Below are 13,733 nucleotides of genomic sequence, written 5' to 3' on the forward strand. Positions count from 1 at the left end.
TGTGTACATACATTACATTACTTATCCTGTACTGATCCTGAGTTACATCCTGTATTATACTCCAGAGCTGCACTCACTATTCTGCTGGGGGGGAGGGGGTCACTGTTACATAAATTACATTGCTTATCCTGTACTGATCATGAGACATATCCATTATTATACCCCAGAGCTGTGCTCACTATTCTGTTGTTCACATATTTTTACATAACCTCCACTCACAATGGGTTACTACCCACATTATACTCGAGCAATGCATTTATTGATAGCATTTTCTAATATTTATGCTTTTCAGTGTCTATAAAGCATTTTAACACCAGACACCACAGTTTGCTCCCTCTGCCCAGCTCAGCTAAACTGTCAGGGTATGTGTGAGGACACAGCATTGTATCTTAATTAACCAGACGTCTATTTTCAGCAAGCCAAGAAGAATACACTGTTAAGGCCCCGTCACACATAGCGACGCTTCAGCGATCCCGACAACGATACGACCTGTCAGGGATCGTTGCTGCGTCGCTATGTGGTCGCTGGTGAGATGTCACACAGTGCGATCTCCCCAACGACGCAGCAGCGATGCGGCGACCTGTAGCGACCTGTACAACGATGCTGTTTCATGATGATTCAATGGGACGTCCTGTCAACGAGGTTGTTGGTAAGGTGTCAAACACAGCGATCTGTGCTACCCAGCGGGACCTCAACGATCAAAAAACGGTCCAGGCCATTCCGACACGACCAGCGATCTCACAGCAGGGGCCTGGTCGCTGGTACGTGTCACACATAGCGAGATCGCTACTGAGGTCGCTGTTGCGTCACAAAACTTGTGACTCAGCAGCGATCTCGCTAGCGATCTCGCTATGTGTGACGGGGGCTTTATCTATATGTTGACTTTTGAATTTATGTGTTTCTTTCGGGTTGTTAAAAAAAAACAGACTTTTGCTTGAGTAAGCCTATAATATTGTTTTGTAAGTTGACATCTAATGTAACATACTGTGCTGCTGTCCTGGATAACTGGTAATGTTTGCTGATATGCTAATTACAAATTGACCAGGCCAGCTAGAGCCATTCTTCCTCTTATCTATGAATGCTGAAAATGAATGAATGAAAGACACTTCTTAACGATAAAAGGAGGTTATATGCCTGTGTATGGAGAGAGAGACAGCCACAGATTCAGCCAAGACATACAGGTATCAAACCATTCAGAGACTCTCTATAGGACAGCAGCCAAGACATTATGGCTCCATCACAATGGATACAGATTTGCCTTTCTACAGGATGCCAGATTAAGGGACCACGGCCCCGGCTGCAAGAATACAAATCTGCTCCATTGACCATCGCAAATCCATGGATACGTTTGGAGAAAGCCAGGACTGGGACCCGCCGGTTACCTGGCTCATTGGAGATGTTCGAAGAAGCCAGGTTGTGACCCTCCAGTCAACTGGCCTTTTATCTGAATGGGCTATCATCTTCCTAAGCTTGTGGTTACCTCTTCTCTGTGTTCGTGCCACAGGTGGGGTAGTCGGCCCTGGAAGCTGAAAAAAGGTTGTGACCCTGCGGTCAAATGGCCTTGTACCTCAATGGACTGCCATCTTTCTAAGCTTGTGGTTACCTCCTCTCTGTTTGCTTGCCACAGGTAGGTTAGTTGACCCTTGAAGCTCTGAAGTAACAGCTACTCTTATCTCGGCAAGTCAGCGGAAGGGTGAGACTCTAATGTGCACCATCTTGGGGATTTTGTTGGGACTGTTCTATGTATTACTTGCCTGCTCTGTGATTCAATAAAGTATTGCCGCACTGTTTTCACCCACCCTGTGTTGTCTGAGTAGTGTTACACCCACATTAAAAGGAGAGTGGGTGTTCGGTGGGACTATCCCTAGTCCATGCGGTTTTGGCTAGTGGACCGCAGCGCCCGCTGACCCCCAAGGGTCTCCACAGTATGTGTATTTTGGAGTGAGATAGTGAGAAGGTTTTTTTTAAAAAAAAGCTTGATAAATTGCTTCAAAAGCTCTACAAAGACTCGTTCCATTCATTTCTATTGAAGCCTGTGTGCACATTGTTTTTTTGCTGAGATTTTGAAGCAGATACACAAATGTTTGTTTAGGAAGAGTTGAAGAGTTTCCATTTAATATCTGCTCCAAGAACTCCTTGAAAAACCTTTTGTGCACATAGACGAAAACTACTTTGCCGTTTACATGTTCAGTGTTTTGAGTAGTTTTATTTTCCACTTCAGGTTTTGAAAAATGCCTGGAGGGAAAAAAGAAAGTGTGTAAACGCATGTCCTTTGAAGCAGCCTCTGATGTAATCGGCTTCAATCTAGGCATTAGCTATCCAAAAGGCTACAAAAAAAAAACACATCAGCAGAAAATCTGTTCCAAAACGTTCAAAAACTCCTCGAAACCACTTCATGAACAAACCTTACTTAAGGCTCATTCAGAAGTCCGTGCAAACTGATCCGAGTACCGACCACAAATGGATGGACTGTCTGCGACTCTCCCAATCTGAGAGTGTCACACTCATAGAAATACATGAAGCGCTCAAGGCAATTCCATGCATTACCGGTCCAATCTCTGACCGATTTGCATGAACGTCTCAATGAGCCTTTAAGATAAACTGAGGATGTGAGACAAAATACCGCTGGTTGGTGAGCGCTGCAAGGAAGACAGTGTTAAATAAACCATGAAAACTCACCTATTGGATACTCGTCTCTATGGTAGCGCTCAGCAAGCTTGCAGTATTTTGTCTCACATCCTCATTTCTCGGTCCTGATGGTGGCCAACCGGTCGGGAAAACCAGTGGATGCACCTGACACCCGGAGACTCCCCATGTGAATATCAACGTTGTGCCTGGCTTGCTAAGGGTGCTTTAACATTGGGTTCCGGCACCAGTTCAGTGGCACTGTTGGGACTTATGTCCGAACCGTGCTCAACACAGGATTCGGACTTATGTGCCGAAAGGTCATAGGCTATAATGATGCCGGCAGAGCGAACATGCCTCTCCTGTGTATCATTTTCTGGCTTACACCCCAACTGGAGGCAGACACTCAGACATAGTCTACTACGGCCGACGGGGCCATAGATTATAATGTTACCAGCAGAGCGAATGTGTTTCTACTGCTCATCATTTTCGGGCTTATACACTTACTAGAGGCAGACACTCAGACATATTCTTCCACGGTCGATGGGGCTATAGGCTATAATGGTGCTGGCAGAGCAGGTGTGCCTTTGCTGTGTATCATTTGCGGGCTTATACACCTACTAGACACAAACGCAGTCTACTACGGCCAACGGGGTTGTAGGCTATAATGGTGCTGGCAGGGCGAACGTACCTCTCCTGTGTATCATTTTCGGGCTTATATGCCTACTGGAGGCAGACACTCAGACACAGTCTATTTACAGGTGAAGAGTAATAGCTCACAATCCACCGACGTTACCCATGGTCCACCTGCATTAGGAGTGCTTTTTCTTTCTTTTCTAGTTTTAGATAAACTGAGCGCTGCAGTTTCTACAAAGTGGTTTTGTTTCCAGGAGCAGCCATCAGTGGGAATGTAATAGCTTAGCGTGATACCAGTGTGATATCAGCTCGAAAAGCACGAACCCTACGATAAATGTCTGAATATACATGAGTATAATTATAACAATAGGCTGCAGATTGGAAGCATTTCTGTCAGATCATAAAACTATTCTGTATAAAACAAAACAAAAATTCCTACAGCAGAAAAACAAGTAAATCAGTAAAAGCTTTTATAGGATCTGAGCAACAGCTGACGGTGAACGAACCCCTCTCAATTACCCATCAAACAGAATTAACTTCATATGACGCTCGGCTCCCAGATTTTAAACAAACATGAAAGTTAAGCAGATGCAGAAGTAACAGAATGCGGCTCCATGATTGTTCTCTGTTGCACTCCATGCTAATGATCCCCCTTGATTATGGTCACCTTGCTTCTAGGGCTGAGTGATTGGAATAATGTTGGGTGTAAACAGCAACTCGGTGACATTGGGAGCTCTAGCAAGGACAAATGTGCTTCCAGGGCACGTCTGCAGAGGTATGGCCATGTGCCACACAGCAGCCATCAAATCTAGCAGATTTATGGTATAAATGCTACAGGGAAGCAGAGTAGAGCAGGAGGTGTGCGTTTTTTAAATTTGAGAATTGATCATTGGCGCCCGGAGTTCTGTTCGACTACACAGGTCAAAGACAAATGGGGGCAACATTTCCCTAGCAAGGACAACATCTGCTAGGAGTTTGTATGTTCTCCCCGTATTTACTTGGGTTTTCTCCAGGTTCTCCGGTTTCCTCCCACACTCCAAACACATACTGATAGGGAATTTAGATTGTCAGCTCCAATGAAGACAGTGATGATGATGTCTGTAAAGCGCTGTGGAATTAATGGCGCTACATAAGTGAATAAATACAGGGATATTCTCCCTCCCCCCAAAAAAAAACTCCAAGCATATCCCCTTGGATAGGTGATCACTATGTGTCTGATTACTGGGATCCCCAGCAATCACAAGATGAAAACATTGGATCCTGAATGGAGCGGAGGTGAACATGCTCGGGATTGCCGGAAATAGCAGAGCGTTTTATTCTGGAGTCCCATTGACTATGAATGCGCACCTTCACTTCTTTAAGATGGGGTTGTGTGAGGATGTGGACTGTCTTGCCCAGTCCCTAACCTGAAGACAACTACCGTGTGCATAAGTGTAATGTGAACAGTGATATGAGTTTTATGCATTCAGCGTGTATGATCCCTATGTTATGTGTTATGGTAATGTGTAGAATCACGGGGCAAATGCAGAAACCCCATGATAGTGTGTAAAGACAAGTGTTTATCGATAAAAGGAAGCAATGATTATTAGTAATATACTGTAGAGATAGGAAATAAATAAGGAATAGTTAATGTTAGGTACAGGCCCACAGCTGGGAGGGGAAGAGTGTTAATAAAAGGAGATGGAATTCCTGGATATGTGTGGTTAGGAGTAGTGGAAGGTTTAAGCAAGCTCTTCGTGGAGTCCAAGTGCAGTGGGCTGCTATGGCCAACATGGGCCTATCACTCGGGCAGTGGATTGGCAAACAACTCCTACATGCGGATCTATTTGTCTGGCCTGGGACCTTGAGCTTGGCGCTGGGGCCATAGGGCACATCGCACCTGCAGGGGAAGATGGACACTGATCTTCAAAGGTGGAGGACAATGGAATCCGCGTGCACTGACATCGGTGGAGAGGGATCCCTAGAGGTAGTGGAGACAGCAGAAAAAGGGATGCTCGACCGCAGTGTTCCCCAACTCCGGTCCTCAAGAGCCACCAACAGGTCATGTTTTCAGGATTTCCTTAGTATTGCACAGGTGATAATTGCATCATCTGCACAGGCAATAATTCCATCACCTGTGCAATACTAAGGAAATCCTGAAAACGTGACCTGTTGGTGGCTCTTGAGGACCGAAGTGCTTTGGCTGAAGTTATGTCTGGTATCTGAGGGAAAGACTGTAACCTATTGTGACTTATCCCACATGCTCCGCTGTAATGACAGTGAACTGTTCAGAAAAAGTTTGACTCTTGAAAAACACTTGTATCCCCTGGATTGTGTGTGGCGGTTCCTGAAGATGGAAGCCTGGAGTCAGCAGAGGCCTATGGCCCACAAGTGAGTGCGATGCACCCCACACCTAACAGCACACTGGGAAAGGGACACGATTTTTCTGTAGGGTGCCAGAGCATGCAGGAACTCCAGCTTGCCCACAACTACCACCCTCGGGCATCTAACAATTGCACAGCCATGATCTCGGGATTGCTCAAGGTCTCAGCAATGGACCGGAGATAACTTTCATTTACACCATGGCTGAACGAAGAAATCATATGACCTTATGTAAGTAGGAAATAAATAACGAGCTCACATAGAACAGAAAGATACAAAACTAATTATAGGTTTAAGAAATCCCTCTGAGAATAGACTTACCCCAAAGAGCATATGATTGCAGTGTGTCCAACTACCGTACCTGCCAAGTGGGGAGTTGTCCTCTCCTTTTGGGGAGAATGGTTCTTATGTATACCCATGATTTCGTTTTTTTTTTTCAATATCATGTACTGTACCATCCGACACTCAGTTATTATCACCCCAAGAAGCTGAATGAATAGACAGCTATGTAATACATGCTAGGTTTATCAGAATGCTAGTTGTGTTGTTTGAAGAGGTCACTTTAAAAGAATCACTCCCATTACATTAACACTGTGTACTTACAATTGCTCATTTTGTCTTTCTACCCAGTTAATTCTTCTCTTTTCCATTAGCTCTATTAGATCACGTGATTATAATCTGACTAGCTGAATCCTTCTAAGCTCTATGTAGAAACAGGAGGTCAATTTTCCCTGCATGAGTCATGCAAAAGTCCCTGGCAGGGGGGAGCTGGAGTCTGGAGTTGAAGAGGGGGATATCTCATGCATGAAAAAAGGACTGTTTCTACATAGATCAGAGAAAAGAAAAGCATTAACAGGGGAGAAAGGTAAAATGGGCAATTGTAAGTGCACAGTGCTATATAATATGATTACTGCAATATATTAAGATAAACACTTTTATGGGGGGAGGGCTTCTTTAATTGACTATTGGGATCCCCCTCCTCCGAGATAGTATGTAGTGTCTAACACAAAGCAAAGATTGATCGTCCATCATATTACCTATATAACAAATTATATAAAAGATCCTCTTTCCCAGAGAACCCTTGTGTTTTGGCCACCTGAGGCTGAAATTAATTTAGAGCCTGATTATCTCAAGATGATACTTCAGAAGATCATCATCACTTCACTTTATCAGTTTACGTTCTGATTTTCTGTTCATTTTTTAATCTTAGGGTGGATTCACAGACGCCATGGATAAGTCTGCTGAATCAGCCAACAAGCTAATTTCTGAGGAAGACTTGCTTTGCAATGAGTGATATCCCAGACTGTGTACTCTCTACCCATGTGTGCCTCCATGTTTTAAAACCTTTTTTGGTAACCATTTTTAACCCCCTTTGTTAATATATACTAGGATAGGATCTACTTTTATTTACTACTATTTTGGTCCTGTTCACGTCTCTTTTGTTGGTGTTTTTAATGGTTAAAACCACAGAAAATCTGCATGAAAATCAACTTGATGACCAAAAAATGACAGCACGTGTGAATCCACCTCGCATCCCAGGACGTTATTGCCTGGGAGAATGACCTTACAAGGATGTTGTTTCCTCAGTCACCCCAAAATGAAATGAAGCCAGAGCATGTTATTTGTACTTACATAGTAGGATAATAATACAGATGAGTATGGCGATAATTGCTCCTGTGCCCAGCCTGGTGGCAGCCACCGCTCCAATAGTCGTACAGTCTCCATTCTCATCGCAGGGGCAGACCTTGACCCTGATGACAGACTTGTTGTACAAGGGTGGGTTCCCCGAGTCTGTCACAATGATGGGGACCTCGTACACTCCCGATTCCAAATATCCAATCTGAAGGCTGAGGCGTGCGTAGTTACCTGAAATTACCACAAGATGGTAGCAGAACAACACACAAGACTTTCTTGTTGAAAGATTTCTTCCCCATATATAACTAATGCGAGGTACTGTACCCACTAGGAACACCAATAGAAATATTACCAAATTATCGCCATGTGTCAGTAAACCACAAGTAGTACTGGCATTTTCTTATTTCACTGTGTTGCCATTTTTGCATCCGAATCCCTTGCCTTATTAGGCTACTTTCACACTGGCGTTTTTTTTTAATACGTCGCAATGCGTCGTTTAGGGGAAAAAACGCATCCTGCAAAGTTGTTTGCAGGATGCGTTTTTGCCCCATAGAGTTACATTACCGACGCATTGCGACGTATTGACACACGTCGCAACCGTCTTGCGACGGTTGCGCCGTGTTGTGGCGTACCGCCGGGAGCAAAAAACGTTAAATGTAACGTTTTTTGCAGCCGACGGACCGCTTTTTCCGACCGCGCATGCGGGCCGGAACTCCGCCCCCACCTCCCCGCACCTCACAATGGGGCAGTGGATGCACCGGAGAAATGCATCCGCTGCCTCCGTTGTGCGGCACAACAAACGCTAGCGTCGGAATCTCGGCCCGACGCAATGCGACGGGCCGAATCCGACACTAGTGTGAAAGTAGCCTTAGATGCCAGTCACTCCTGCAGCAGCTTTTCAACAACTAATGCCAAAAAAGTAGCTGCCTTATTGTACCTTTCCCGCCACCCTTCTCTTCCAAGATTGGGTAACATTATTAAATCTTTATTCTTAGAATTTCAACTTATTCCATATCAATAGGATAGGGGAAGACCTATTGATTGCTTGGGTTCCTAACTACTGTTACCCCCAGCAATCCCAAGATCATTGGTCTGGAACCACAATAACGGGGCTCTGCAGACCCACGATGGAGCACGGGTGGGCCTGTTTAACCTTCACTCCATTCATTAGTTATGTGCAATGCTTTGTGCAAAGACTTTTCACCTTTTTGTGCATAAATCTGGAGTCTTTAAAAAAGTGGACGTGGTTAGTTATGCAAATGAAGGTCCGTTTTAGAAATGTTTTTAAAGCTATAAAAGATGTGCACATTCACTCCGGACGGAAAAGAGAAATCTCAAAAGTGTGACACTTTGATAAATTTGGTGCAAAGAGCAGCAACACTGCTCCAAGGAAAAACTGCTTGAAAAAGTCCTCACCTAACACTTCTGCCACCAATTATTTCTGGGAGCGCTGCACTCCCCATTCTCCAGCAGAACCCGGTCCTTGGGATCACTGCGGATCTCACCAGTTAGACACCCAGTGAGATACGTATTTCCACTGACATATTGTCAACCTTTGGAAGGTAACCTCTGTGACAACCTCCACAACTCACCATTTATTCTGCTGATAGTCCAGTTTCTTCTTATGGTGGAAGGAACAGTTTGAAGTTCAAAAACAAATGGGTCCCCGCTGGGCTTGCGATCCACATCTGTAGCGGTGATGTTTATACCACGGGAGTTGAACCTCTCACAAATCTGGGCCTCTTTGGGGAGCAGTTCAGGGGCGTTGTCATTAATGTCAATGAGCTGTATTTGCAGTGTGCCAGTGCCACTAGCAGGGGGCACTCCTATGAGCAGGAAGAAAAAATACAAGCGTTACATCTTTTTTTCTTTTTCTTTGGCTAGTTCACAACGTAAATTAAGTTCTCCACTTAGTGACAGGTACTAAGGATATTATGGAAATCATATCTTATCACCCATTCCAGTAGGGGGCGCTGCAGGAGAACGTACGGAGCCCCCCACCAACTCCCAATATGAGATACTTATCAGAACGGGGTGTAAAGTTGTGCAAAACTGCATGTGGATGACATAAAAGAGGCAGCCATATTGAAGTGACCCGGTCATAGTGTGCATATCTTGGATTTTATTATCATACCACCCCTGTTCATTTTATTTGCAGTCACATCCTAAAACCTTTGCATGTTACACGATGACGTCTTTTGTAAAACTTCCAGATACCCATGATTATCATCATTCCGCAACCAAATACTAAGAGCTGCCAATTCTGGACAAGGAACATCTACTTTGTTATATAAGTTATGCCGGGGCCACACAAGCGTTGATTCTCTTATGCGTGAGAATCAGATTATGTTCTGATCCGAGTTTGCTCAGTGTCAGCTTAGTGTGATACGATTCTCATTCTGTGAGAATCGCCGGAACAGGTGCGGAGATGATGGAGAACAAGGTTTCTCCATCTTCTCCATTGTGTGAGTCTGTGGTAATCGGAGTGCAGTCCGATGATTTGCCTGCGTAGACATGAATGGGTGAGTGTGATCCAATTTGCGCAGCCAACTCGCAGCATTCTGCATCTTTTGTTACTGATTAAACACTGCCCTATACCATCACGCTTGTTTGAGTGCTATCCATAGCACTCGCCGAGTCATACACTCATGTTGGCAAGCCCTAACATGCACCATCTGACCCACTTGGAATATAAATGATGTTGGTTCATATAGATCTGACCTCACTGCCGTAATGGAACTCACCATTGTCAGTGGCCAGGAATTTGGCCTGATAGATGTCATCTTTAACAAAGGGGGATTCACGATCCAACACGGCTGTAGTAAACACCTGCCCATTTGTGGTATTGATAGCGAGCCAGTTTGCAGGATCGTGCAATTTGGTGTATCTGAAGAGGAAACAGGATAAAACAAAATAAGAACAGAAAACAAAGAGTATACCGTTTACTTCTCCAGCCTGCAGGTCTACTGTCATCAATCCGAACAGCTCCACTTAAAACAACTTTGGCTGCCAATTGTGAGCCGTGCGTTCTGCTGCTGGGCGCCTAGGGAAAGACATTGGTCAATGCAAAGTGGTTTTTCTCCGGCTACAATTGAATCTGAGCATGGTTGGATGGTGCCCAAGATTTTATATTGAGATGGAGCCAGCCCAAAAGGCTCAGCTTTTAGAACTTCAGAAGGTTTCACTAAAGCAGTCTCCCGAACTCATTAAAACAACCCATGGTAACAGATGGAACCAATTTTCTTTTAAGATTGACCTGAACAGGTACGCTGAGATACTGTATGAATAGGCTCCGGAGCGGTGTGCAGTGTTCATTACCTGCCATGGAGGGCAACAAAGGAAAGAACACGCCAAGGATAAAGGGTGAGGAGTTTCTCCATGTTTTCTTCAATTACTTTACCTGATTCTCCAAGTAAATTGCACAGTGTATCATCTGCTTCTCTATGGGGTGGGACTATACAGTGCAGCTGGAGTTTATTTTTCATTATATCAGGTAGATACCATTAAGGACAAAGATGTAAAGTCTTCCCATTCTCAAAAGTCTTACAATATTTTACGCCATCGTGCAAAATAATATCCCGTTGTATTACGGCTATGTATGGGACAGCAAGTGTCATAGGATGCATGAATTCGGAAAATAATAAAAATACAGTCAACAGCAAAACCTTGTTTTCTAAGCACACAGGCATGGAAAATAGTATATCCAACTTGTTTGGATGGATACGGAGACTCGTTGTGTGTGATAATCTTACGTAAAGAGGTTGGCTGCTATTTATTGATGGCCTATCCTTAGGCATCAATAGCCGTGTGGCAGGGGCGCGACACCAGTCACTCCCGCCGATCAGTTGTCCCAGCGATGGCCGGAAGTTCTCAGATGATGCTCGGAATACAGCAAAACTATAGGATTCACCCCCTGTTCATTTCAATAAGTGGTGTATCTGCAGTGCCCGGCAGCAGCCACTATAGAAATAAAAGAGCTTTGTTTTCCGACAGCATCCAAGAACTTACGGCAGGGGTGTCAAACTGCATTCCTCATGGGCTGCAAACAGGTCATGTTTTCAGGATTTCCTTGTACTGCGCAGGTGATAATTTAATCACCTAAACACATAATGATTCCAGCACCTTGTGCAAAGCTAAGGAAATCTTGAAAACACGCATGGTTTGCGGCCCTCGAGGAATGCAGTTTGACACCGCTGACTTAAGGCCTTCGCTGGACAGCTGATCAGCGGGGGTATAGGGTGTCGCACCTTCACTGATTACATATTGATGTCCGATTCTAAGGATAGGCTATCAATAAAAAATTAGCAGCCAGCCCCTTCATATTCTCTCATTTGAGCTTCAGACCACTAAATAACAACCACACTTTTATTTATTTTTTCATAAATGAACAGTGCAAGTGAAAATAAGAAACTTTCTCCAGTTATCGGTCACTTAATCTCTCCTGCACTGATCAATCACTCTAAAAAAAAATCCTCAAATTTGTCTAAACATCTGTCTTCAGTGAGCAATCAAATTACACTTTCTTTACACACTGGACTCTAAAGCTTTTTAAATCTTTAATTTCATATTGTTTCAGAAAATAACACATGTACGTAGCCACAACAGTCAAATACCCACCCTAACTTTTGTATTGAAGTGTCAAGTGAGCGTGTGCACAGGTCATTGTGAAGGGAGGAGGGCAGGGGCAGCTGTGACATCGCTTATTGTGATTGATGGATCCTGTGTAATCAGCTGCGTATAGAGGTGTTACCTGTCATTGTAATCCTGCCTCTGATGATAGTGAGACTACTAAAAACTCTTCCTGAAAGAGCAAGAAGTGTGATTTCCAAAAAAAGCCCTACTGGCCAGTCTAAAAATGGCAAGATTTTTTTTTAATAAAGATAATTAAAAAAAAAAAAACATTGTCAACAATTATTTTTTTTTAAAATACAGGTAACGCAAAAACCCAATTCAATCAATAGGTCATTTTCTGATGATACACTCCCTTTAAGCTGAGTGCACTATTTTGGTTAAATCCCTGTTTACAGCTGTGTATGATCCTTTTTTTAACCTAATCAGTGTGTATGTCATATATCGAAATATTCAGTAATGAAAAGAGGATAAAAATATGATAAAGTAGCACATAGGCTCAAATGTCATTATATCTCTGCAGCATTATTTGGTTATAGGGCTAAATTCACATGTAATTATTTCTGTTTTTGTAAGCCAAAATCAGAAGCAGAAGATACAGAGAAAACTATAATTGATTCAATCCTGTTCTGTGTTTTGAAGCAACTCCTGGTTTTGGCCAAATATTAGGTTGGTGGAGCTATAAGAGCCCATGACCAATGAAAGTATAAGGCTACTTTCACACTAGCGTCGGAATCTCCCCGTCGCAATGCGTCGGGGAGAGATTCCGACGCTAGCGTTTAACGCACTGCACAACGGAGGCAGCGGATGCATTTCTCCGGCGCATCCGCTGCCCCATTGTGAGGTGCGGGGAGGTGGGGGCGGAGTTCCGGCCACGCATGCGCGGTCGGAAAAAGCGGTCCGTCAGGAGCAAAAAATGTTACATGTAGCGTTTTTTGCTCCCGACGGTCCGCCAAAGCACGACGCATCCATCGCACGACGGATGCGACTTGTGACTATCCGTTGCAATGCGTCGTCAATACAAGTCTATGGGGGAAAAAACGCATCCTGCAAGCACTTTTGCAGGATGCGTTTTTTCTGCAAAACGACGCATTGTGATGGATTGCAGTTAACACTAGTGTGAAAGTAGCCTAATAAAGGTACAGATTGTTGGGATATTTAGGGATTATTGGTCTGTGTAACTGAGAAGTGTGATTTTGATAAGTCTCAGTTGGACGGTCATCATGTGTTTAGTTACGGTGGAGTCTCAGCCATGGTAAGCTCATTATTTTAGTTTCCTGAAGGAATAATTCACATTTATTAGGAAAAAAAGGACTGTGTGTTGACTGTACTGAAAATGCAAATATTGGTTTGTTCTTCAGCCAAAATTGTTATGTGTCATTATACGAAGTAAAGTGACAGAGGGAATGGAAAAGGCAATACATGTATTCAGGTTAGGCCTCATGCACACCTCCAAGTTTTACCAAGCTCAAACACAGATTTCACACAGAAAAAGGATAACGTGCGCCATCAAATGTGATGTTATGGTCCGGAATTTCAGGAAATCTGTACTCATCCATACAACTTCTTCTACATGACTTTGGTCATAGCTATGAGGCCTTAGTTCACCCTTACACTTAGGATAACCAACAGCTGTCTCTGACAATCCCTTATACACATGGGCCCCATTCATCAAGCTTTCACCCTGAATTCTGGCACAAAAGCTTTGAAAAGTCAAAAAATGTAGGCACTACTCGGTGCTTGGGTTACATTTTGCAACTTTGGGCCAGATTCTCAAAGCTCCGCCAATATGGGTGGTGGTGGGGAGTTACGGGAGCGTAATTAAGTCAGAAATCTTTTTCCACCAG

General features: G+C 43.9%; 1 protein-coding gene across 2 annotated transcripts in view; it reads right to left on the reverse strand.

The window, feature by feature from the left end:
- Positions 1–13,733, reverse strand: part of CDH4 (cadherin 4) — a 1,112,924-nt gene that overhangs the window by 11,660 nt on the left and 1,087,531 nt on the right. For both annotated transcript variants that reach the window (XM_069751205.1, XM_069751206.1), the window contains 3 exons: positions 10,002–10,144; positions 8,850–9,083; positions 7,255–7,488 (listed from right to left, as the gene is read on the reverse strand). In XM_069751205.1, the coding sequence (XP_069607306.1) occupies positions 7,255–7,488; positions 8,850–9,083; positions 10,002–10,144 (611 nt within the window). The remainder of the gene's footprint in view (positions 1–7,254; positions 7,489–8,849; positions 9,084–10,001; positions 10,145–13,733) is intronic.

Source organism: Ranitomeya imitator, chromosome 2 (assembly GCF_032444005.1).
Source record: "Ranitomeya imitator isolate aRanImi1 chromosome 2, aRanImi1.pri, whole genome shotgun sequence".
Classification (NCBI taxonomy): Eukaryota; Metazoa; Chordata; class Amphibia; order Anura; family Dendrobatidae; genus Ranitomeya; species Ranitomeya imitator.